The sequence below is a fragment of the Callithrix jacchus genome, chromosome 5, assembly GCF_049354715.1.
Source record: "Callithrix jacchus isolate 240 chromosome 5, calJac240_pri, whole genome shotgun sequence".
Taxonomy (NCBI): Eukaryota; Metazoa; Chordata; class Mammalia; order Primates; family Cebidae; genus Callithrix; species Callithrix jacchus.
The window spans coordinates 75,850,280-75,877,037 of NC_133506.1; the positions used below are offsets into that span (position 1 = coordinate 75,850,280).

The following is a 26,758-nucleotide window of genomic DNA, read 5'->3' on the forward strand; positions in this document are numbered from 1 at the left end:
CACAGACAGGAGTTCAGAAAGCAAAAAGAGGGGTGATAGCTGTTCTTCCTCCTCTCTCTTTCCCCATCTGCTTCTGGCAGTGTCTGTATTGTAACCTGAGTGTTCCCCATGGCAGTGGCAGCCCTTCTTTGGCAGTTCCAGAACCAGCAAGGCAGCACTGCTTCTGCTGCAGCCCAGGGGCCAGGTCCTAGGCATTTCCAGAAGCGGCCGAGCAGTCATCCCAGGAGTGCTGTGGCATGTAGCAGCACTTTTGCAGCTTTGTTCTCCTTGGCTTAAGGGTGGCAGCTGCTTCACTCAGTGGCTAATTTCTAGATTGCCACACCTTCCCCTTTTCAGTTTCTCCGTCCTTTTAACAGTATTTTTTTTTGGAGATAAAGTCCTGCTCTGTTGCCCAGACTGGCATGCAGTGGCACAGTATCGGCTCACTGCAACCTCCACCTCCTAGGTTCAAGTGATTCTCCTGCCTCAGCTTCCTGAGTAGCTGGGATTAAGGCATGTGCCACCACACCCAGCTAATTTTTGTATTTTTAGTAGAGACGAGGTTTTGCCATGTTGGCCAGGCTGGTCTCAAACTCCTGATCTCAGGCGATTCACCCACCTTGGCCTCCCCAAGTGATGGGATTACAGGCGTGAACCACTGCACCCGGCCCTTCTAACAGTATTCTTACAAGTTGTTAGCATTCATTCTCCTCTGAGTGAAATAGCTAGTATGGTTACTCTTTTTCCTGATTGGGTCCCAGCTAACAGAACCTCTCTGAGTGTTTAAAAAAGAAGAAAAAGACTGGCCAGGCATGGTGGCTCACGCCTGTAATCCCAGCACTGTGGGAAATCAAGGTGGGTGGATTGCCTGAGCTCACGAGTTACAGACCAGCCTGGCCTGCTGTTCTGTAGAAAACCCCATCTCGACAAAAAATACAAAAAGTAGCTGGGTGTGGTGGTGCACACCTGTAGTCCCAGCTACTTGGGTGGCGGGGGGCAGTTGAAGGTGGAGGATTTCCTGTGCTCGGGAGACTGAGGCTGCAGGGAGCTGTGATCATGTCATTGCACTCCAGCCTAGGCAAAAGAGTGACATTCTGTCTCAAAAAAAAAAAAAAATTTACTCCAGAAGTCTTCATCATTTTTAGAAAGAGGGAAGGGCGCAATGCCTCATGTATGGTTATGATTGCAAAAGTACAAACTGATTTCAATTGTTTTATCTATAAAGTCATACATCTCTAGAAGATGACAGTTCCTCTAATGTGAAGTTCTGAATTCAAGAGGATTTCCATCAGTTTCCAGAATAAGTAGCTAAGTGCATAACAGCCCTCTCTCTGTAAAGTTTGACTGATACAAAAATAAGAAAACTGTTTTGTAGGTTGGGTATTGTGGCTCACAGCTGTAATCCCAGCACTTTGGGAGCCCTAGGCAGGCAGATCGAGACCATCTTGGCCAACATGGTGAAACCCTGTCTCCACTAAAAACACAAAATTAGCTGGGCCTGGTGGTGAGTGCCTGTAATCTCAGCTACTCAGTAGGCTGGGGCAGGAGAATCGCTTGAACCTGGGAGGAAGAGGTTGCAGTGAGCTAAGATTGCGCCACTGCACTCCAGCCTGGTGACATAGTGAGACTGTCTCCAAAAAAAAAAAAATCGGTTTGCATGCTGCTAAGATGACCAAACATAAAAACATCTTTAGTATTTTTCATTTTTCTTTTCTTTTTTTTTTTTTGAGATGGAGTTTCGCTCTTGTTATCCAGGCTGGAGTGCAATGGCGTGATCTCAGCTCACCGCAACTCCACCTCCTGGGTTCAAGCAATTCTCCTGCCTTAGCCTCCCGAGTAGCTGGGACTACAGGCGTGCACCACCGTGCCCAGCTAATTTTTGTATTTTTAGTAGAGACAGGGTTTCACCATGTTGACCAGGGTGGTCTCTATCTCTTGACCTCATGATCCACCCGCCTCAGCCTCCCAAAGTGCTGGAATTATAGGCGTGAGCCACCACGCCCGGCCAAAAACATCTTTTAATAAGGAGGTGAAATGGACTTGGGAGAAGGTTGCTTTGGTCTTCAATTTTCAGGCGCAGTGGCTCACACCCGTAAATCCCAGCACTTTGGGAGGCTGAGGCAGGTAGATCTCTTGAAACTGGTTGTTCAAGTCAAGCCTAGGTAAGAAAGCAAGACTTCATCTCTATCCAAAATCTAAAAAATAAAAATTAGCTGGGCATCGTGGTGCGCGCCTATAGTCCCAGCTATGGGGGAGGATCTCCAAGACTCAAGCACTTCTCCTGATAGCTTAGCAGAGAAGTATCACTGTGCCACTGCACTCCAGCCGGGGCAATTGAGCGAGACCCTGTCTCTAAAAAGAAGAAAAAAAAGTCTTCAATTTTGCAAAAGGGCAGCCATGCTACACCACTCAGTTGTTAATTCACTGTCTTTTAAACACTTTAATAGGCATAATGGAAATGGCAAGAGAACAGATACAAAAGGTATTTTTTTCAAGAGACTGTGGCAGAGTAGATCATAAAGATATTATACAATAATAGTTTTAAGATGCACTTCTTGGGACTATTCCTACACTCTGTTATCTTCTATAACACACTTCCAGATGACCCCGTGTTTGGTGACACATGAGGAGAGAAAGTGGCTGGCTAGGCCACACCAAGAAAACCGCAGGATGGCAGGGTGCTATGAATGCTGGCTGAAGGGCTGGGTGCAGCTCGGGCATGAGGCCTTTAAAAGGCTTACTCTTGACCAAGATGACGAATAGAGATGATGGCAATTAAGGGAGGAAGACTAGAACTGAAAGGAAACAGGAAAGGAGACTGGGGAAAAGATAACAAAGAGAGAAGTGAGGAAGAGTACAGGGAACTCCAGAAAGCGCTCAACACCCCAGAGGGGGAGATGGGATTTAAGGATGGGAACATCATGGTTCTATTTGACTGGCTTACATGTAATAGTCCCAGCCCCCTGGGGGCCAACAACACTACATGGAAACCTGGGTGGGATTATTTCCAGCATCCTCTTGCTGGAACTAAGGCTTTTTTGTTTTGTTTTGTTTTGTTTTGAGATGGAGTCTTGTTCTGTTGCCCAGGCCAAACAGGTCATCGAGTATGCTCAGCAGCTGGAGATGATTGTCTGAGCCCACGGGGCACTGGGATGAGGCAGGGCATGCATTACTTAAAACAGTTACAGTGCAGTTTCCTCCAATAAAGGTGGACTGACATTCTCAATAAATAAATAAAACATAAACAAAAAATAAGAGAAGCAGACTCTCAATGGTAAGTAATTGTTTTTGAGAATTGAATGTGGCCTGGGAACAAAGAGTGGTTTGGAACAATCTTTGCCTGGGCTCTAGGTGTGGAGTTTAGTTTTTGGTCTCTTCCTCTGTGATAGGAGGTTTTTGTTGTTGTTGTTGTTGTTGCTGTTGTTTTGAGACAGTCTCACGCTGCCCAGGCTGGAACACAGTGGTGCAATCTCGGCTCACTGCAACCTCCGCCTCCCAGGTTCAAGCGATTCTCCTGCCTCAGTTTTCTGAGTAGCTGGGGTTACATGCATGCACCACCACACCTGGCTAATTTTTGTATTTTTAATAGAGACAGCGTTTCACCATGTTGGTCAGGCTGGTCAACTCCTGACCTTGTGATCTGCCTGCCTCTGTCTCCCAAAGCACTGGGATTACAGGTGTGAGACACCATGCCTGGCTGTGACTCTGGTTAATAAAATCTCAGGGAAAGGATCAAAAGCAATTTTATTTCTCTTTGGCAGGTACTGTTTCCAGGTTGATATGGGAGCTTCACAGAACAGGCTCATTCTGTGCTTTGGTAGGGACAGAGGATAGAGGGACAGCAGTGGGAGGAAGGTCAAAGAGCCCCTGAGGTGTCTTTTGTTCCGCATGTTAAAGGGCCATATTTTGAGGTATTGTTTCCCGAGCCTGACATATGGAACAGGATGGCATGATATTTTGAAGATACTAGGGAATTTTGGAAATTACATTATTTTAACCTTGCCATAATATAATGGAAAGGGGGAACACCAAGTACTTATTCATTTTTTTAAATTAAAAACTTTTTATTGTGGCAAAATACATACAATGTAAAATTAACCACTTTTTTTCAGACAGAGTCTAACTCTGCCACCCAGGCTGAAGTGCTGTGATGCAATCTCAGTTCAATGCAACCTCTACCTCCCAGTTCAAGTGATTCTCCTGTCTCACCCTTCCAAGTAGCTGAGATTACAGGTGCATGCCACCACGCCTGGCTAATTTTTATATTTTTAGTAGAGACAGGGTTTCACCATGTTGACCAGGATGGTCTTGAACTCCTGACCTCAGGTGATCCACCTTCCTTGGTCCCCCCAAGTGCTGGAATTACAGTGTTGAGCTAACATCTCTACTATATTTACTCACTTTTTAAAAAACCCTTTCTGGTTTTCCTTTCAGATAAGTAGTTTATACCCACCAAAATATCAACAAAACGGTAAAAAAATCAGATTCCATACCTTCAAGAAAAACGATATTTATTATTGTAAAAAAAATAAGACTGTAGAAATTTAAAAGTCATTTTGAAAGCAATGACTCTTTTAAGCGTCAAAACAAGAGGTACAGGCTGTTTTGAGCCTGAGTCAAAGTGTTGCAGAACATTTGGAGGCTGCTCGGTAATGTACCTCTCTCAAGGACAACTGAGATGCATGCCTGACTGAGTCATGTCTGCGCACCCAGCTCTCGGCCGTCAGTTCCAGAGCTGCAGAAAGTGAGATACAATGAGACCTGTAGTGCCTGCAATGGGTCCCCGACAGCTGATACCCAACTTCAATACAAAGATCAATTTGCTGCTAATCCAGAGAAACTGACCTTTGTGTTCAGACTCACAGGCAGAAAAAGCCAACAGTGATTTAAAAATGAACCCTAAATCAATTATTCTAAGAAATTTAACGCTGGTTCAATGACTGAAAATTGTCATTGCCTGGCTCTGAAATAGAAAAGAAAGGTGAGCCAAAAATAAATACTGAGTCATTGGCAAGGTTCTGTTGGAGTCAATTAATGGATCTCTAGAGATGATAAAAAAAAAAAAAAAATCTTTATTAATGCAACATCTGGAGTCAAGTTATTTAAAAGCTAATACCAGGGCTTATGCCACCAAATTTCCAAGGGACTTGGCAAAGGAGAATTTTCTATTTATTTTCTAAATACCACAGATTCCTTTAAATTATCCAGCCCCTCCTACTTCATTCACATACATGCAGCTTAAAGTGAGCGTCTACTTCATTAGATTAAATAAGTCATGAGGGCAGATTCTCTGGACCGAAGGCCTTGCTTTGCAATTGAGTTGCCTTTCACATGGGACCACCGTGAAGTATGCTCCATGGTGAAAGAGCCACAGAAGCAGGGATTTACTCATCGGCAGAACAATAAATGTGGGCAGTAGAGATGCTTGGTATAGAGTTACAAATTAATCCAGCCAGGTATTAATTATTATTATTATTTTTTTGAGATGGAGTCTCCCTCTGTCACCCAGGTTGGAGTGCAATGGCAAGATCTTGGCTCACTGCAACCTCCGCCTCTAGGGGTCAAGAGATTCTCCTGTCTCAGCCTCCCAAGTAGCTGGGACTACAGGCATGTACCACCACACCCAGCTAATATTTGTATTTTTAGTAGAGACAGGGTTTCACCATGTTGGCCAGGCTGGTCTTGAACTCCTGACCTTGTGATCCGAACGCCTCAGCCTCCCAAAGTGCTGGGATTACAGGTGTGAGCCACCGTGCCCGGCCAGTTATTATTATAATTTCTAAAATATTACAATTCCATCTTTAATTCTGTTTACTTCCATTCAACTTTTAGCAGTGATTGTTTCTTGTAAGCAATGTTAGATGTCTCAACTAACATTAAAGTAAAACTGTGTCTCATTCTCTGAGAACGCACCAGTAACTGGCAGGAGCTGGGTGCCTCTTAAACAGAGTGGCAAGCATTAGAAAGTCAGGAAGGTAATCTGACATTTGAATTTCTATTTAGACAATATGCAAAGAAGATAATCCACCTGTGATTAACTGTAACTTTAGTAAGCCCAGAAACTACTCATACCTCCATTTGATTCATTTTATAGTCACAATTTTAGGAAGGAAAAGCATAAAATTGGTACTCAAAACATAAATTTTAGGGAACTTATTCAAAAAATTGAAAGTATCTACTAGGCTGGGCGAGGTGGCTCACGCCTGTAATTCCCATCACTTTGGGAGGCCTAGTGGGTGGATCACTAGGTCAGGTGTTCCATACCAGCCTGGCCAACATAGTGAAAATCTGTCTCTAAATAAATAAATAAATAGTGTCTCTAAACACTTTCAAACATGAAACTAGGCTGGCCGCAGTGGCTCATGGTTGTAATCCCAGCACCTTAGGAGGCCGAAGCAGGCAGATCGCTTGAGGTCAGGAATTTGAGATCAGCCTGGCCAACATGGCAAAACCCAGCCTCTACTAAAAATACAAAAATTAGCTGGGTGTGGTGGCACACGCCTGTAATCCCATCTTCTTAGGAGGCTGAAGCATGAGTATTGCTTGAACCAGGGAAGTGGAGATTGTAGTGAGCTGAGATTGCATTACTGTAATCTGTGTGACAGCGTGAGACTCTGTCTCAAAAAACAAACAAACATGTAACTACAAACAGCCCTAGAGCTATAAGGCCACTTGGGAGAAAAACATAAGGAATCTCTATCTATCAATTACTTTTGAACACAGAACCCAGAAGTAGAGAGTCTCCGTAACTCTATTCCTTTATTTTCATGTCCTAATACATACTAAAACCCGTATCTTCTCCTTATTTTCCATTAAAAATTCTCTCTTTCAGCTGGGTGTGGTGGCTCACCCCTATAATCTCAGCACTTTGGGAGGCCAAGGCAGGTAGATCACGAGGTCAAGGGATCAAAACCATCCTGGCCAACATGGTGAAACCCTGTCTCTACTAAAAATACAAAAATTAGCTGGGTGTGGTGGCACCCACTTGTAATCCCAGCTACTCGGGAGGCTGAGGCTGGAGAAACACTTGAACCCTGGAGGTAGAGGCTGCAGTGAGCCAAGATTGTGCCACTGCACTCCAGGCTGGGCAACAGAGTGAGACTCCATCTCAAAAAAAAAAATTTTTTTTTCTAGTTTTGTTCCACTGAAAAAAACTATATGTTTCCAGAAAAAAAAAAAAATTCAAACACTACAATAATACAAAACACACTGAAGGTAAAGTTCCTATTCAGGTATGATTTAAATCTGCATGTATTTAACTTGGTGCCGGCTACCCTGTATGATAAGAGAGGGTAGCAAAGGTCTTGCCTATAACCCTAGTTCATAAATGATTTAGTGTGTGTGCACATGTGTGTACAGGGTGGTGTTTAATTCTCTTCAGGGAAGTATGGAAAGAGGATGGCAGAGTTGGATGGAGCCTCAAAGACCATTCAGTGATAAAATACATATAATATAAAATTAACCGTCTGAGGCCAGAGACCATTGATTTTACGCATAAAAAGGCAGAAAGTGATTCTGCCTCTTCTCTCCCCACCCAGGCTTAGCCAGCTTTGGTAAATTCAGCCCCAACTGGAATCCAATTCTTCATTTCGTTTCAATTTACAAACATAAAAATCTATATATAACTGGTGAGCACTTGACTGTAATGAAAACTGAAGAGTTAGGCTGGCTTCATAAAATGTATTGAGCAGGTACTGGGATTTTCTTTCTCCCATAAGTAGGTAGACAAATAGTGTCGGGAAAGCATAGTTTGAGTATGCAAAACTAAGTCTGTCCCAGGAGAACTGACTATACTCCTAAACCCAGCCCTCATATGCTGGTCCCAGCAGGTGGGTGAAAGCAGATGAATTAATTGGTAAGCAAACACCAACAGAAAACACACACAAATGCATACATCCGTAATATTATCAATTAAGGGCCACACAGTGTAATTATTATTCAATAAGAACACAAACCACTATTAGAAATCATACCTTATCTTTCCAAACCACACCAAGCAAAAACAATAATCAAAAAGAAAGATTCTACTCTGTGATCATTTCTGACCCCGTGATGATAGCAAAAATCACTGCCTCCTAACAGATTATAAAGAGCGTGGAGGTCTCCGAGGTGGTCACGGTGATAGCTCTGAGGCTGTCAGCCCCTATCCATCACCTTCTATTATAAATGAAGGTTATCCAATTTTGCACTTCTCTCAAAGGCTTCAGTTTGCCCGGATTAAGCTGAAGGATCGACATCTGAACTTACTGCTCCTATTCCCTCTCCCCAGATAAATGCTGTTAGCAGAAAAACAGGCTTTTCCACAGTAGGAACGCAAAATCAAAGCAGACAACAGTGATGTGCTCACATATAAAAGACATTCTAACTATGAGACCTTCTAAACTTCACGAGCCCATCGCAGGGCACAGGATGGAGTGAATATTTCAGGGAGCCAAGAGAAAGAATGGTCAGTGAGTCACACCTTTTACTCTTGAAATGAGTATCGAGCAATTCTAACATACTCATCAAAGTGCCATAGTATTCTCTTAGATTACAGAAGTAGGTCTACTAAGAGTTTTATATGATACCATTTCACTACTTAGTATATATTACCTTCATGATGGAGAAGTCATTTATCAAAAATACTCCAGATATGTCTGAGGAAGAGAAGAGTTTAAACTGATTGAAGAAGACATGTTTAAAAAATAAGAGCAACCTGGGAGCCAAAGTGGCTGAGGCCTGTTGTCCTGGCACATGAAGAGGTGAGGCCAGGCATTTGAAGCCAGCCTGGGCAACCGAGAAACCTCTTATCCATTAAAAAAAAAAAAAAAGGCCAGGTGTGGTGGCTCATGCCTGTAATCACAGCACTTTGGGAGGCCGAGGTGGGTGAATCATGAGGTCAGGAGTTCAAGACCAACCTGGCCAACATGGTGAAACCCTGTCTCTACTGAAAATACAAAAATTAGCTGGGCATAGTGGCACGGGTGTATAGTCCCACCTACTCAGGAGGCTGAGGCAGAAGAATTGCTTGAACCTGGGAGGCAGAGGTTACAGTGGGCCAAGATTGTGCCACTGCATTCCAGCCTGAGCGACAGAGCGAGACTCCATCTCAAAATAAATAAATAAGAGCAACTTAAGAGGAACCCACATTATTTATCTTTGTAATAATGATAGCTAGATAGGTATTTGCTATATTATTATTTATATATTTTTTTGAGATGGAGTTTCATACTTCTTGCCCAAGCTGTAGTGCAATGGCATGATCTCGGCTTACTGCAACCTCTGCCTCCCAGGTTCAAGCGATTTTCCTGCCTCAGACTCTGAGTAGCTGGGATTGCAAGTGCCTGCCACCGCACCCGGCTAAATTTTTTTGTATTTTTAGTAGAGATGGGGTTTCACCATGTTGGCCAGGCTGGTCTCAAACTCTTGACCTCAGGTGATTCACCCACCTTGGCTTCCTAAAGAGCTGGGATTACAGGCATGAGCTACCATGCCCAGCTGATATTTTATATATTATTATACTATAACCCTGTGGGGGCTTCAGTTTATATAAATATGGTCAAAGTTACAGTCTTACACATTTTTCTGTACTAATAAATAGACTTCATTATTATTTTAAATGACTACATAATTGTGACAAAGAACCAGAAATAGGGTGGGAAGAGAAAGTAAGGAAGAGAGAAGAGTTCAGAGTTACAACAAACAGGACTGGTGGCTGCCTAGATAGATATGAGATGCCCCAAACTAGTACACTGTGACATGTTTTATTTGGCCCACATGGTATTTTTTTTAATGTGAATTTATTGTCAACATTAAAATATTGGGACATTTCACTTAGAGATCCAGATTTCAGGCTTCTCTTAAAACAAATAAACAGATAATGTAGGAACTCTCAGCTTGCATTCCCACTTGGTAAAAATCTGCTGTTGATGGCTCCAGTTTGCCACTGGAGATGATCAATTGCCCACTGAATGCATGAAGGCTTCTCTGTCTGGCCCTGAAGGCATGTGAAGAGATGAAGGAAGTTTGGGAAAAACTAGGAAGCGTGGAAGAGGAATCTTATTTTGGGATTTAAAAAAATATGTAGAGATGGAAAGGTCATTGCAGGCAATCAAGAGAAACTATCTGGAAGCTAATGGAGACACAGACTGGAGATTCAAGTGAAGTCTGGGTCTGAGATGTAGAACTGTGAGTTACCCATGAAGCTAAACGAGAAAGCAGATGAAGTGGCTGACTGAAAAGTATTGACCAGGTGTGGTGGCTCACACCTGTAATCCCAGCACTTTGGGAGGTCAAGGCAGGAAGATCACCTGAGGTCGGGAGTTCAAGACCAGCCTGGCCAATATAGTGAAACTCTGTCTCTACTAAAAATACAAAAATTAGCCAGGTGTGGTGGCAGGCACCTTTAATCTCAGCTACTTGGGAGGCTGGGGCAGAAGAATCACTTGAACCAGGAGGTGGCAGCTGCAGTGAACTGAGACTGCGCCACTGCATTCCAGCCTGGCAACAGAGCGAGATTGTCTCAAAAAAAAAAGTATCAAGGAAAAGAGAGCAGAGGACTGAGCATTAAGTATTGTCCTCAAAAGAGAGAAGAAGAGGGGAAAAAAATGAGAGGCCATGGAAAACTAAACGAGCACCACAGGTTCCATGATCTGGTCCCAGCTGGTCTAGCTTCATCTTCCATGCCTCTCAGGCAAGCAGCCTTGATCCCAGACGCCCAGGCTACGTCTCATTAGAGAAACCCGGTGTTGTCAATGCCTTCTTCAAATCTATTTCCTGCTGCCTGAAATGCTATTTTCTCCTGCCTGTATTACTTTTTTTTTTTGTTTTTTGAGATGGAGTCTTGCTTTGTCCCCTAGACTGGAGTGCAATGGCGTTACCCCAGCTCACTGCAACCTCCACCTCCCAGGTTCATAGCGATTCTCCTGCCTCAGCCTCCTGAGTAGCTGGGATTACAGGCATGAGCCACCACGCCAGGCTAATTTGTGTATTATTAGTAGAGACGAGGTTTTACCATACTGGCCAGGCTGGCCTTGAACTCCTGACCTCAAGTGATCTGCCCACCTCGGCCTACTGAAGTGCTGGGATTACAGGTGTGAGCCACTGCTCCTGGCCTGCATTACATTTCTATTCACCTTTCTCAAATGACCTCAGGCCCAGGCTTCATCACTATGCTATATACACATGTAATAAGTGTATACTTGTACTCCGTAACTATATACAAATAAAAAATATTTTTAAAAGGCAAAAAATGAGCCCAAGAGTTGCCCCTCATAGCATCTCCTGTACCTCTAGTGAAGCCTTTATCACACTGCCCTGAGTTTGCTGCCTTCCCATTTGGTTGAGCTCTCCATGAGGTCAGGGACCAGGACTTCTTCATTTAATCCTCAGTGGTGTTCAATAAATGATAAAAGAAGGGAAGTTATGAGCAATCAAGGTGGCTGGATAAATCTTGACATAATGTTGGGTCACAGAAACCAAGGAAGAGGAGGAGCTATTTTTGCCAGAGAGAACCACCTCAAATAATAAAAGCTATTCCAGGAGAATGAAGGCTGACGAGGCACTGGATTTACTGCTAAGGTTGGGGTGAGGGATGGTTTCTGACACATCATTGCAAAATAATTTGGAAATATATATCAAAAGGCTTAACACTGTTCACACCCTGAGTCTGAATAAATCTACTCAGGATATACATCTGTAATTGACCATGTGGGGTTTTTTTGGTTGGTTTTGCCTTTTTTTCCCTGTCCAGATCCAAGCTGTGTTTCTGTTTTGAAGATGTTCCTGTCACATGACCTCTTGGTAGGGGCCAGGTCCTCACTTTCCATTGAGGATGCCAAAGCTACAAGATTCTTTTTATTTTTTTTGTGGGGGGTGGGGGTGGGGGACAGAATCTCATTCTATCACCCAGGCTGGAGTACAGTGACTGCAATCTCGGCTCTATAACCTCCACCTTCTGGGTTCAAGCAATTCTTCTGCCTCAGCCTCCCTAGTAGCTGGGATTACAGCCACCTGCCATCATGAGTGGCTAATTTTTGTATTTTTAGTAGACACGGGGTTTTGCCATGTTGGTCTCGAACTCCTGACCTCAGGTGATCCACCTGCCTTGGCCTCCCAAAGAGCTGGGATTACAGGCATGAGCCACCAGGCCCAGCCAAAAGAAGCATTTAAAACCACAGTATTATCATAAACTTGTAAAAAAAATTACTTGCATAAAAGATGACTAGGAGTAACAAAATATTAGGCAAAGAAGTATTTTTCCTTAAAAATTCTACTTAACTTTTAAATTACAAAAGTAATACAGGCTTACTGAAACACATTCTGAAGATACAGGACTTTGGATCAGATAAAACACTGATGATCCCAACACCCAGTTCCATGCCTTGCCCATGCTCACCATTCCCACATCACCAATTGTGACAGCATCCCCGCCCCTCCACACCTCTCTTCAGACTCTAACCCACACTGTTTATGCGGGTCTCTCTCTCCTTCTTTTCTTTCCTCCCTCCCTCTCTCCCTCCCTCTCTTTCCTTAAATAGGACCATAGTACATAGTATATTCATTCTGCTGGAATAGATTCTAGTATTTGAGGTGGTTCTCTCTGGCAGAAATAGCTCTTCTTCCTTAGTTTCTGTGACCCAGTATTATGTCAAGATGTATCCGGCCACATGGGTTGCTCATTCCTTCCCTTCCTTTTTTCTGTTATCATTTATTGAATACTCCCTGCTTATTTTGGTTTGGATTTTAATTTACCAAACTCAGAAGCAGCTTGTCTTACTAATTCTTCAGACCTCTGCTCCCGTGTCACAGCCTCTTGGAAACCTCTGAGCCCTTGGCTGCCTCAGACCCATCTGTACTACCTGCAATCATTAGTGATTTACAGCATGTGTCCCTCACTCTCCTACATGCTAAGTCCTATCTACTTTTTTTTTTTTTTTTTTTTTTGAGACAGAGTTTCACTCTTGTTTCCAGGCTGGAATACAATGGTGCAATCTCAGCTCATTGCAACCTCCACCTCCTGGGTTCGGGCGATTCTCCTGCCTCAGCCTCCCAAGTAGCTGGGATTACAGGTGGCCAACACACCTGGCTAATTTTAATTTTGTATTTTTAGTAGAAAGGAGGTTTCACCATGTTGGCCAGGCTAGTCTCAAACACCTGATCTCAGGTGATCCACCTGCCTTGGCCTCCCAAAGTGCTGGGATTACAGGCATGAGCCACCATGCCCAGCCTTTCGTTTGTTTGTTTTTAAAAGAAACAGGGTGTCATTGCTGCCAGGCTGAAGTGCAGTGGCACAATCATAGCTCAATGCAGCCTTCAACTCCCAGGTTCAAGGGATCCTCCCATCCCAGCCTCCCAAGTAGCAGGGACTACTGTGCCCAGTCCTACCTACATTTTAGCTCCAGTTCCTAGCCTGGTACCTGGCACACCAAAGATACTCATTAACTGTGCTGGCATGGATGAAGAAGAGAACAAATGAATGGGAAAACCTGAGGACAAGATGGCTTTGAAGTCAGATAGGCACTGGTGAGGGACAGGTATTTCTCCATTGATGCTGAATTAAGGATGGCAAAGCAGGTACAGAGACAGACACATAAGAATGTAAAGAAAAGGGGGCAGAGATATTTAACTAGCTGACCTCAATGAACCGTGATAAGGGAAAGAAGAAAAAGTAAAAACAACAGCCAAATAGAAATATTCTTTTTTTGTGTGGAGGGATGGACTTTCCCTTGTCTTGCCCAAGCTAGAGCGCAATGGTCCGATCTCGGGTCACTGCAACCTCTGCCTCCCGGGTTCAAGCGATTCTCCTGCCTCATCCTCTGGAGTGGCTGGGATTACAGACATGTGCCACCACACCCAACTAATTTTTGTATTTTTAGTAGAGACAGGGTTTCACCACGTTAACAAGACTGGTCTCAAACTACTGACCTCAGGTGATCTGCCCGCCTCGGCCTCCTAATGTGCTGGGATTACAGGCGTGAGCCACTGTGCCCAGTCAGAAATATTCCTGATAAACAGTATGACAAATAAAGGAACTGGCATAGTTATTTATTTGCTCCCAGATTAATTGCTTATGCTTGTTGTAAAATGTTAAAAAAAAATAATTCTGAGAGACAAAAGTAGCTCTAAGTTCTGTTAAATAAACTAGACTACTTAGAACTCAGTTTCTCACCTATGTTTTATAAGGTTCAAAAGTGCTAATATGAGAAAAAGCATGCTGGTCAGGCTCAGTGTCATATATCTGTAATCCCAGCACTTTGGGAGGCTGAGGCAGTCAGATCACTTGAGTCCAAGAGTTTGAGACAAGCCTGGGCAACATGGTGAAATCCTGTCTATAAAAAATAAAATAAAAAGTAGCCAGGCATGGTGGCGAGCGCCTGTAGTCCCAGGTACTCGGGAGGCTCAGGTGGGAGGCTCATTTAATCCTGAGAGGTGGAGTTTGCAGTGAGCTGAGATCATGCCACTGCACTCCAGCCTGGGTGACAGACCAGAGAGATCCAAAAAAAGAAGAAGAAAGGAAAAGGAAAGAAAAGGGGGTAAAAAAAGCAAGCAAGGTGCAGTGGCTTATACCTGTAATCCCAGCACTTTGGGAGGCTGAGGCAGGTGATCACTTGAGACTAGGGGTTTGAGACCAGCCTAAGCAACATGGTGAAATCCCATCTCTACAAAAATTAGCCAGGCGTGGTGATGCACACTTGTATTCCTGGCTACTTGGGAGGCTGAGGAAGGAGACTCAGCGGAGGTTGCAGTGAGCCGAGATCACGCCATTGCACTCCAGCCAGGGCAAAAGATCAAGACTCCCATCTCAAAAAACAAAAAAAGAATTAAACCCCATATCTTAACATAGCTGGCGTTCATAGAGGTAGTAGTAGTCACTGTGCCACCTACCTGTTCTCACTTAGTCTACAGAACAACCACATGTACTAGTAATTGCTATTCTCCTTTCATAGTGAAGGAAACTGAGACTTAGAGAGGGCAAGCCGGTCTCTAAGTCACCCAGGCCTTAAGTGGCAGATCCCAAACTGTGCCCCAGGACTGTCGGATGCCACACCCATGCTGCAAGGTACTACTCTTAACCAGGGTCCTGCCCTACCTCCCTAAGAAGATCACAGTCTGATGAGCTGAAGGTAGATCCAATGGTCATCGATTGAGATAATATTAATACAATGTTAGCTGGGTTGATTTCGAACCACATCACTGAAAACGCTACTAAAATCACAATACATGTGCTTAGACAACATTACGTAATAGTCAATATGCTGAGAAGCAAGACTGTCCATCCACCCGAGTCATTCAGAATTCTTAGTCTGGTCTTTCACAATTGGCACCCTCTGTCAGACTCAGACAAGGCTCTATTTTGAATTCTAATGAGGACCAGGCACACTGAATATTTAAACTGCAATTACAAAGATCCTACTTTTATGTAAATGTCCTTAATGGAAGTAACAGATCTGAAAATACATAGAGGTACCAGCAGAAAATATCAGTTTAATTTGCATTTAGAAGCTAGAAAAAAAAAAACAGTATTGTTTTCTGTTTGATGCTATCATTGGGGTGGGGCTGGGGAGAAGAAAAGGGAGGAAAATCCACATAAAGATCTCTGTAAAAATTTTAAAGCCTGTGCTCCTGAGTGAAAGGTTCACAAAGAGGTACTTGAATCCCTTGTTAAGAACTGAACAAACAAATTCATCATTGGGCTTTTCTCCCGTGTGGCCCCTTGCAGCTCAGCCTGTATTCATAACTAGAAATTCTCTCACTGCTCAAGCATCTATGACTGATATATCGAACCATCAAGGAAGATATGCCAAGGGTAGCAGAACAAAAGGCCATTTCATTATTTGCAACCTATTTTTGCACTCCTTTGTGTAAAACGATGATGTGCTGGCTGCTATCCTCACCGCACGCAAGTCCTCTGAAACAGTAATAGAATGCCCTGTGAACGGTGATTGAGTTACACTCGACTGGGCTGCTTAATTCCCACCCCCCATAGTTAAAGTACACCTTGCTTGCAGTTTCGTTATGCATGTGTATATGTTCATACATAAAATGACCAATGTGGGCTTGCCCTTGAGAAGAGCAGGTGGTTAACCCTTTGCTGTATCTCGAAGCTCTTGCACCAGCCTTCTGCCCCTCAAATGCCTTTCTTTTTAAGATCATCATTTAACTGCCCAGCATTTGGATATTCTCTTCAAGATGCTAACATTTGTTAAATGGAATATACTTTTTTTTTTTTTGTCTTCTGGTTGATTCTCTCTTCTGCTGGTACCAAATATGGTTCACTGGGTCGGGTTTTTTGTTTTCTTTCCAGTTACCTGTTATTTCTAGAAGTGCTATCTGGTCCCTTTTCAAAATTTCAGTGTTGCTTATTATAGTTTTCTTTTTCTTTTCTTTCTTTCTTTCTTTTTTTTGACACGGAGTCTCGCTCTGCCACCAGGCTGGAGTGCAGTGGTGTGATCTCGGCTCACTGCAACCTCCACCTCCTGGGTTCAAGGGATTCCCCTGCCTCAGCCTCCCGAGTAGCTGGAACTATAGGCGAACGCCATCATGCCTGGCTAATTTTTTGTATTTTAGTAGAGGCAGGGTTTCACCTTGTTGGCCAGGCTGGTCTTGATCTCCTGACCTCGTAATCTGCTCACCTTGGCCTCCCAAAGTGTTGGGATTACAGGTGTGAGCGTGAGCCACCTCGCCCAGCCTGTTTTCTTAAAATGCTTTCAAGCTTGCCATTTATTTTATTATATTTAAAAAAGCAGAATTGAGTTTATAATCAACATCTGATAATTCATTGCCTTTAGAAATTTACTTTTAGTTGACTCCTAGCATCCTAGAATAAATACGATTTCCTCTGGAGAGGCAGTTCATTTGTTTTTGCCAGGCACCTGAAGCTATAACAAGTGAGTCTGCCTCAAAACAAATTCATGGTATGATGTTTCTGGTTCACTCTGAGTTTGTATGTTGAGGGGGTAGATTCACATGAGGGCCTTTCTGTGACCACAAGTTGTCAATAACTGTATTTTTTCCCCTTTCTTTTTCTTCTCCTATTCTGCTCAGTGCCATGCTGTCTTTTCCACAACCTCCCAGAGCAAGTTTAGTTCTGGTTCACTTTTACTCTGAGGGTATAGCTCTTTGGGGTCCCAGTTTAGTGTGGGAAGGGTCTCCCATTACATTTTCTAACTGGAGTGGGTGCCCAGGGACTTAATTTCCAGCTGGGCGTGGTGGTGGCTCACACCTGTAATCCCAGCACTTTGGGAGGCCAAGGCAGGCGTATCACAAGGTCAGGAGTTTGAGACCAGCCTGACCAACATGGTGAAACCCTGTCTCTACTGAAAATACAAAAATTAGCCAGGTGTGGTGGCAGGCACCTGTGATTTTCCAACTACTCAGTAGGCTGAGGCAAGAGAATTGCTTGAACCCAGGAAGTGAAGGTTACAGCGGTAAGTGGAGGTGCCAGTGAGCCAAGATCAAGCCACTGCGCTCCTGCCTGAGGAGTGAGACTCCAGGGACAGAGTGAGATTCCATCTTTAAAAAAAAATTTTTTTAAGAAAATACTGGAAAGTACCTAAGAGTTTAGAGGCTGAAAGCAAAACAAAACCAGGCCAGTACGAAGGTTCCTAAAACATTTAAACACTGATTTACCATTTTACCCAGCAATTCCCCTTCTGGCTATATACACAGAAAAGGTAGGACTTGAATAGATATTTGTACAGCAACATTTATGGTGGCATTATTCACAATAGCCAAACGGTGAAATAACCTGTGTCTACTGACAAATGGGTTAACAAAATGTGATATCTACATAAATGGAATAGCCTTAAAAAGGAATGAAATTCTGATACATGCTACAACATGGATGAATCTTGAAGACATTACCCTAAATAAGTGAGATACCAAAGTACACACATGATCTCACTTATAGTAGGTACCTAGAATAATCATGTTCACAGAGACAGAAGGTAGAAAAGTAGTTACCATGGGCTGAAGGAGGGAGGAATAGAAAGTTATTGTCTAGGATAAATTTCAGTCTGGGATGTTAAAAAAAAGTTCTGAACAGCCTCAGTAATGAAGTAAGGCTCTACCTCTAGATTTTTTTTTTTTTTAATTAGCCAGGTGTGGTGGTATGCACCTATAGTTACAGCTTCTTGGGGGACTGAGGAAGGAATATCCCTTGAGTCCAGAAATTCAAGGTTGCAATGAGCTATGATTATGCCACGGCATGCCAACCTGGGAGACAAAGTAAAACCCTGTCTCAAAAACAAAAAGCTGGGCACATTGGCTCCCACCTGTAATCCCAGCACTTTGGGAGGCCGAGGCGGGTGGATTACGAGGACAGGAGTTCAAGACCAGCCTGTCCAAGTTAGTGAAACTCCGTCTCTACTAAAAATACAAAAATTAGCCGGCGTGGTGGTGGGCGCCTATAATCCCAGCTACTCAGGAGGCTGAGGCAGGAGAATTGCTTGAACCCAGGAGGCAGAGGTTGCAGTGACCTGAGATCCTGCCACTGCACTCTAGTCTGGGAGACACAGCAAGACTTTGTCTCAAAAAAAAAAAAAGAGTTCTGAAGATGGATGGTAGTGATATTTACACAACAATGGAAATGTACTTAATGCCACTGAACTGTACATTTAAATATAGTTAAAATGGTAAATTTTATGCTATATATATTTTACCACAATTAAAACATTTTTTTAAACAAGTCAGGTTAATTTTGCCAAGAGTTACTAGATCTACTCAGTAAATTCCACAACATGATTTGTCTTCATAGGCATAATATTGGTTAAAGGCTTAAAAGGAAATTGCTGAGAGGCTTAAATGTTAGTCTGACCCTTGCACTGCTTTAGAGACCACATGCTGAACCTTCATCAATATGCAAAACTAGCATTGCATGTCAACAAATGCGTATATAAACAAACATGCAAAAACTTGTCCTGGAAAGGTATCAAGCATCGAAATAAGTATGCTATTTGGTTGTTGATCCATAATACTGATAAAATTATTAAGTAAATATTACAAAAAGAATTAAAAAATAAGAGAAATAATGATCTCTAAATTATTTCCATTCAAAGAATAAAGAGGTTGGGTGCAGTGGCTCATGCCTATAATCCCAGAACTTTGGGAGGCTAAGGCAGGAGGAACACCTGACGTCAGGAGATCGAGACTAGCCTGACCAACATGGTGAAACTCCATCTCTACTAAAAATACAAAAATTAGCTGAGTGTGGTAGCATACGCCTTAATCCCAGCTACTCAGGAGGCTGAGGCAGGGGAATCACTTGAACCTGGAAGGCACTCCAGCCTAGGTGACAGAGTGAGATTCTGTCTCAAAAAAAAAAAAAAGAAGAATGAAGAATTTCTTTCTTCAGTATCTACTTAACACTGCTTGCTATACTGATGAAATTCTCCCTTCTGAATCATTACATATAATTCTGTGACAGATAATACGTACACATATAATTAAACAAAATGAGGCATGAGATAAATGTATAGTTAACTTATTTTAAAATATAGACACAAGTTTTCAAAACGTATTTTAGTACTTCTGGGAGTCCCTAAATTTTTTTCTTTTTTCTTTTTTTGAGACAGAGTCTTACTCTATTACCAGCATGGAGTGCAGTGGCACAATCTTGGCTCACTGCAACCTCTGCCTCCCCCAGTTCAAGCAATTATTGTGCCTCAGTCTTTCAAGTAGCTGGAATTACAGGCATGTGCCACCACGCCCATCTAACTTTTGTATTTTAGTACAGATGGGGTTTTGCCATGTTGGCCAGGACTGTCTCAATCTCCTGACCTTGTGATCCACCTGCCTTGGCCTCCCAAAGTGCTGGGATTTCAGGCATGAGCCACCACACCTGGCAATTGTTTTTTCTATTTTCAAAAAAACACTTAAGAGTCCAGCTCAGAAGGCATTATGATACTTCTGGGTAAAAATACTACATACCAGATAATAACATAAAATGAAAAATTGGCAACAGTATAAGAAACGTTTTGCATTCATTATGACGTCATGAGTGACACGTGTGGAGTTACCATGTTGCAAACACAAAACATACCAACATGTCTATGAATATATTCATTCCAAACTAGCAACATGATTGCTGAGGACAACAAAAACATATATAACATTATTTGTCTTCCTGCTTTAGACATATAATAACAAGAGCTAATACCATTAATTGCTCACCTTATGCAATGTACCCAACATGGTTCTAAGTGATATATGTATTAGGTTGGTACAAAAGTCATTGCAGTAATGACAAAAACCACAATAACTTTTGCACCAACCTAATATATACACATATAACCACATATACATACATATATATATTATATATGCACATACACACACATATATATATTATATACACACACTCATTTATTTCTCATAACAATCCTTTGAGGTCTATATCTTTATTATCCCCAATTCAAAGATGGGAAAATGAGGCAAAGGGGAGTCTGGACGTTTTCCCGAGGTCATGCAGCTAGTGAGAGGGGAAGCCTGGGTGTGAGGCCAGGCTCCAGAGCCCACTCTCATGACATATGCTCTGGCACCTCTCAAATACATATGGAAAGCTGGGGAAGATGACCAGCACTACACACTTTATATCGTCCATACAACTGAATTTTGACAACCAAGTTATCCACTTTCTTATCATGAGGAAACTGAGGTGGGAGCGAACTCATATCTCTCATCTTTAACATTTCAGGATCTAGCATAGATAACAAAGTCCCTGTGGCCAGCAGTTATTCGAGAAGACTGTTAAAGCAAAATCGAGGAGCAGAAGCACAGGGTGGGATGGTCTGGCACTCCGGCTGGACAGTGGTGATAAAGGGTCTCAAGTGGGTCCCCTAGGGTTCCACTTCCTTCGAGTTTCCAGAGTCTCTGTGTGCCTGACCCTTTATTATCCCATTGTTCCAGCCTTCTTTCTTTTTTTCTTTTCTTTTTTTTTTTTAGAGACAGGTCTCACTATGTTGCCCAGGCTAGAGTGTAGTGGATATTCACAGGCTCTGATCAGCACAGGAGTTTTGACCTGCTCCGTTTCTGACCTGGGCCGGTTCACCCCTCCTTAGGCAACCTGGCGGTCCCCTGCTCCTGGGAGGTCACCATTTGATGCCAAACCTAGTATGGACACCTGAGCACAGTAGCACAATCATGGCTCACTGCAACCTCAACCTCCTGGTCTCAAGTGATCCTCCTGTCTCAGCCTCCTGAGTAGCAAGGAGTACAGGCACATACCACCATGCCTGGCTAATTTTTTGAATTAATTAATTTTGAGACAGGGTCTCGCTTTGTCACCCAGACTGGAGTACAGTGGCATGATCTCAGCTCATTGCAACCTCCACCCCCAGGGCTCAAGAGATCTTCTTTCCTTAGTGTCCTAAGTAGCTGGGACTACAGGTGATGCCATAACATCTGGCTATTTCTTTGTATCTTTAGTAGAGACAGGGTCTTGCCATGTTGCCCAGGCTGCTGATTTTTAAATTTTTTATAGAGACAGAGGTCTTGCTACATTGCCCAGGCTGGTCTCAAACTTCTGAGCCCCTGCATGTGGCCTGGAATTCTATTTGTCATAGGTATGTCAGCTTTATAAACTTGGTGCACCTTTGTGAGACGAAGACCAAAACACCATCACTGTGATTACTACCGCTGTTACCATCACTTATCACCACTTACCTTTGGGCAAGGCACTGTGCACAGGCAATACACCATTTAAACCTCACAAAAGTCTGCATCAGAATTTCTGCAGAACAAGTACCTGTAGCAGAACTGCTTAGTATACTTGTTAAATAACGAACATTCTTGAACTCCACCCTAGACCTACTCAATCAGAATCCCTAGGGGAGGGCCTCAGAATCAGTATTTTAAGCAAGTTCTTCATGACATTCTCATCTTGGCATATGAATCCCCATTTTACATAGAAGGTATCATGAGGTAAAGTGAGCTGACAACGATGCCATCGCAAAACATAGGATTTGAACTCAGTGAAGCTTGTGGTTATTTTAAGATGGCACAAAAGCAAGTGAGATCCCCTTTGAAACCCACCAACCAGTATAATGTCATACAATTTCCCAAACCATTAATCTCTGTAAATACATAGAAAGTGCTCTTTCTTTTAAATAAAAAAAAAAAATTTACAATGAATGATACGCCCTCTGAGCTCCACACCATTCATTTCATTTTGACAAGATTGAACCATCTTTTAGCACTTTCAGTGCTTCATCAAATGGCACTGCCTATATCAGAAGAGCAACGAAATCCCTGCAGTAATTAGACAAACACGGGAAACTCAGAGCAGAGTAAATCCACAAGCTGTGGCAGAAACAGAGCCATAACATAGCTATCAAGAGGTTGTCTTTTGATAACCTGTTGACTAACGTACCACAAGAGGCTGACTTCCGGTCCACCATGTTTACACGCCTGGTTTCAGTGTGAAGTTTCTCATCTGTGTTCTCCACTAGGTTGGCAAGGTCGTCAATTATCTCTAGAAAGGAAAGATACATAATTAATATTCCTAAAATACCCTGGCTCACATCACAGTATCACAGCTGCGGTTGTTCTTCCTAGCAATAATTATCTCACGTCCAGTAATGGAAAAGGTACAGAACTCATGTCGATTCTTTGAAAACTGCAATTCCGATTCTAAAAGGAAAAAAAAAAGCAGTAAAGACGAAAACTGATTGAACACAATTCCAGGAGACAGGAGAAATGCCATGTTCAGAGGAAAGAAAGCATGACCCACCAAATGTATGCCTAGCCAAGCTGTCATTCAGGTATCAAGGAACAGACAGGCCAAGTGAGGTGGCTCATGCCTGTAATCCCAGCACTTTGGGAGGCCAAGGTGGGTGGATTGCCTGAGGTCAGGAGTTTAAGACCAGCCTGGCCAACATAGCAAAACCCTGTCTCTACTAAAAATACAAGCATTCACTGGGTGTCGGGGTGGGCACTTGTAATCCCAGCTACTCAGAAGGCTGAGGCAGGAGAATCGATTGACCCTGGGAGGCAGAGTTTACAGTGAGCCGAGATTGCGCCACTACATTCCAGTCTGGGTGACACAGTGAGACTCTGTCTCAAAAACAAAACAAAAACACCAGACAATACAGTAGACATTAGGGACTACGTGCGTCCTTTTTGAGAAAGCTACATGATGAATAAATCAGCCAATCAAGACATAAATGAAGAGATAATGGAGAGAACTGAATCCATTTAAATACTGAACTAAGACTAAAAAAAATACATGGATTAGATAACACAAAAGTATAGAAATGTCACGACAGTAATACTGTAATCCCAACTGAAAAATTAGTCAGTGGTTGGGAGTAGGGAAGGAAGGTGAAAAGAATTTGAAAGTACTAATTTCTTCATCTCTCATAGCAAAGCATATCGAGCAGTTGAAAAGTTAATCATCTAGACATCTGCAGCTTTTTAAAATCACCAAAACTTCAGTGTTTTTTGTTAAGCTTGAGGGATCTATTAGTAATTACTATCTTTTGTAAAGAATCCTTGATGTGAAATTCATCTCTCTCTCCCCCACTTTTTTTTTTTTTTTTGAGACGGAGTTTCACTCTTGTTGCCCAGGCTGTAGTGCAATGGTGCTATCTCAGCTCACAGCAACCTCTGCCTCCCAGGTTCAAGAGATTCTCCTGCCTCAGCCTCCTGAGTAACTGGGATTACAGGCAGGAGACACCATGCCTGACTAATTTTGTATTTTTAGTAGAGACAGGGTTTCTCCATGTTGGTCAGGCTGGTCTCAAACTCCTGACCTCAGGTGATCCACCCGTCTCATCCTCCCAAAGTGTTGGGATTACAGATGTAATCTGTAGGTGGCCACCTACAGTCCCAGCTATTCGGGAGGGTGAGGCAGGAGAATCACTTGAACCCTTGTCCAACATGGTGAAACTCCATCTCCACTGCTCCCAGTCCTCTTTTTTAACTCTAATTTTTTAAAAGTGAAATTGAGCCCTTTACAACACTTAAAATTGCATATATAGTATGACCTTAACTATGTGAAATTATTTGTATCCATCTTTTAATATCTACAAACCTATAGGGATATATGTGGATAATGTTAATCTAATGCTAATCATTATTGCTAGATGATGAGATCCTGTGTGACTGCTGCCTTCTTCCTTGCATTTTTCTATATTGTTTGAATTTCTTTCTTTCTGCTTTTTTTCAGAGACAGGGTCTTGCTCTGTCACCCAGGCTGGATACAGGGGACTGTGATAGCTCACTGCAGTTTTCAATCACTAGGCTATAGCAATCCTCCCATCTCAACCTCCTGAGTACCTGACACTACAGGCATGTGCCACCACTCCCAGGGAATTGTTTGATTTTTTTGTAGAGATAAGTCCCTGCTCTGTCACCCAGGCTGGTCTCAAATTTCTTACCTCAAGAGATCCTCCTGCCTCAGCCTCTCAAACTGTTAGGATTATAGCCATGAGCCACTGCGCCCGGCCCGAATTTCTTAGTGAGCATATATAATCATATGCCACAATATGACATTCTAGTCAATGACTGACTACATATGCAACAGTGGTACCATAAGTATACAGTATTATAAGTTACAATACTATATTTTTACTGTACCTTTTCTATGTTTGGATACAGAAATATTTACCATATATATTTTTTTGAGATGGAGTCTCACTCTTGTTGCCCAGGCTGGAGTGCAGTGGTGTGTGATAGCGGCTCACCACAACCTCCTCCTCTTGACTTTAAGGGATTCTCTTGCTTCAGCCTCCCAAGTAGCTGGGATTACAGGCACCTGCCACCCACCCGGCTAATTTTGACATGGGGTTTCTCCATGTTGGTCAGGCTGGTCTTGAACTCCTAACCTCAGGTGATCTGCCCGCCTTGGCCTTTCAAAGTGCTGGGATTACAGGCGTGAGCCACTGCACTTGGCCTTTTTTCTCTTTTCTTTTTTTTTTTAGCTGGAGTCTCCCTCTTGTTGCCCAGGCTGGAGTGCAGTGGTGTAATAGTGACTCACCACAATCTCCTCCTCTCGAGTTTAAGGGATTCTCCTGCCTCAGCCTCCCAAGTAGCTGGGATTACAGGTGCATGCTACTACCGCCTGGCTAATTTTTGTATTTTTAGTAGAGACGGGGTTTCACCACATTGACTGGACTGGTCTCGAACTCCTGACCTCAAATGATCCACCTGCTTTGGTCTTCCAAAGGGCTGGAATTACAGGCGTGCCACTATACCCAGCCATATTTATCATCTTGTTACAACTGCTTATATGCAATAACATGCTGTACAGGTTTTCAGCCTAGGAGGAATAGGCTATACCATATATGCAGCCTAGGTGCGTAGCAGGCTTTACCATCTAGGCTTGTGTAAGTATACTCCATGATGATCACACAATGATAAAATTACCTAATGACACATTTCTCAGAATGTATCCCTGTCAAGGGATGCATAATTATGATATTTTTCATTTTGGTTTTTTTCCCTCCCTTCTCTCTCCTTCCCTATTTTATAGTGACGGATTTGGAGATGTGTTGTTCAATACGAGTAACCATTTTTCTTAAAGCATTAAGTAAAGCAAACAAGGAAATCAAATAAAGTTTCCAGAATGATGTGTGAGCTGAGTTCCAAAGCCTGTGTGGGTTAAAAAGCAGGAAAAAGGCAACCCATGTAAAAAGAATCATATCTGAAAGGCACAGAAGAGTTGGGCATTCCTGCTTCTTGCCTTCTGCAGCACTTCCTACAAACCTCTTACTTATAGACCCTATAGTTATATTTTATTGATTTGTTTACATGCCTTTAACAGGAAGATTATGATATAAACTAATTTTTATTCTTCCTTCTTTCTCCCACTCCTAGGAGAATGCCTTGTATACAGCAAGATAAAATCAATATGAAAAGATAAAGACAATGCATGGGCTGGGCGCAGTGGCTCACACCTGCAATCCCAGCATTTTGGGAGGCTGAGGGGGGTGGATCAGCTGAGGTCAGGAGTTTGAGACTAGCCTGGCCAACATGGTGAAACTCCATCTCTACTAAAAATACAAAAATGAGCCAGTCATGGTGGTGGGCGCCTATAGTCCCAGCTATTCAGGATGGTAAGGCAGGAGAATAACTTGAACCCAGGAGGCAGAAATTACAGTGAGCTGGGATCGTGTTACTGCACTCCAGCCTAGGGGACAAAGCGAGACTCCATCCCAAAAAAAAGGGCAATGAATGAATGGAGCCTACAACATAAAAGCACTGTATAATTTTCACAGTATCATGCTGCTTCTTAGAAAAGTGGATCTAAGCCAAATTTGTCAAATATTATCTATGTAACACCTGCCTACAAAATTTTTTGCAATAAATTGTCATTTAATGATTCATTCAGTACTTTCTAGTCCCTTGTATTCAATAACATAGTGTCTCCCAATTTTCCTCTAATTTATCCAGAAGCTCCATCTAGAGTTTTCTCTTAAATGCAGGCGATACTCAAGTTTTGCATTGTTACTCGATAATATTACCATGGTGATTTTATGTACCTTCTACCTTTTGCTTCATCAATATTTAAATTAAAAATATGAAACATGTCTGCTCTAGATAGCTTTCCAAAATTCTTGACCCAGCTGCCTATTACCAATTGCTACCTTAAAATACCAACATATGACCTCAAGATTTCTAAAATTAAATTCTTTATTTTTCTCCTAATTTGACTTCCCACCTATATTCCCTGTCAATTAATGGTATCATCATTCATTTGCTTGCCCAAGCTAGAGATCTTAAGAGTCACTTGGACTTCTCCCTCACTGTTCTTTATCTGATGTTCCATTTGTTAGCCACCTCTTATTGATTCTGCCTCCGC

At 42.7% G+C, this 26,758-nt stretch overlaps 1 protein-coding gene across 3 annotated transcripts in view; it reads right to left on the reverse strand.

Annotated features, from left to right (window-relative positions):
* The window catches only part of STX8 (syntaxin 8), a 309,737-nt gene that overhangs the window by 99,685 nt on the left and 183,294 nt on the right, over nucleotides 1-26,758 (reverse strand). For all 3 annotated transcript variants that reach the window (XM_035300030.3, XM_035300029.3, XM_035300031.3), the window contains exon 7: nucleotides 22,328-22,429. In XM_035300030.3, coding sequence (XP_035155921.1) covers nucleotides 22,328-22,429 — 102 coding nt within the window. The remainder of the gene's footprint in view (nucleotides 1-22,327; nucleotides 22,430-26,758) is intronic.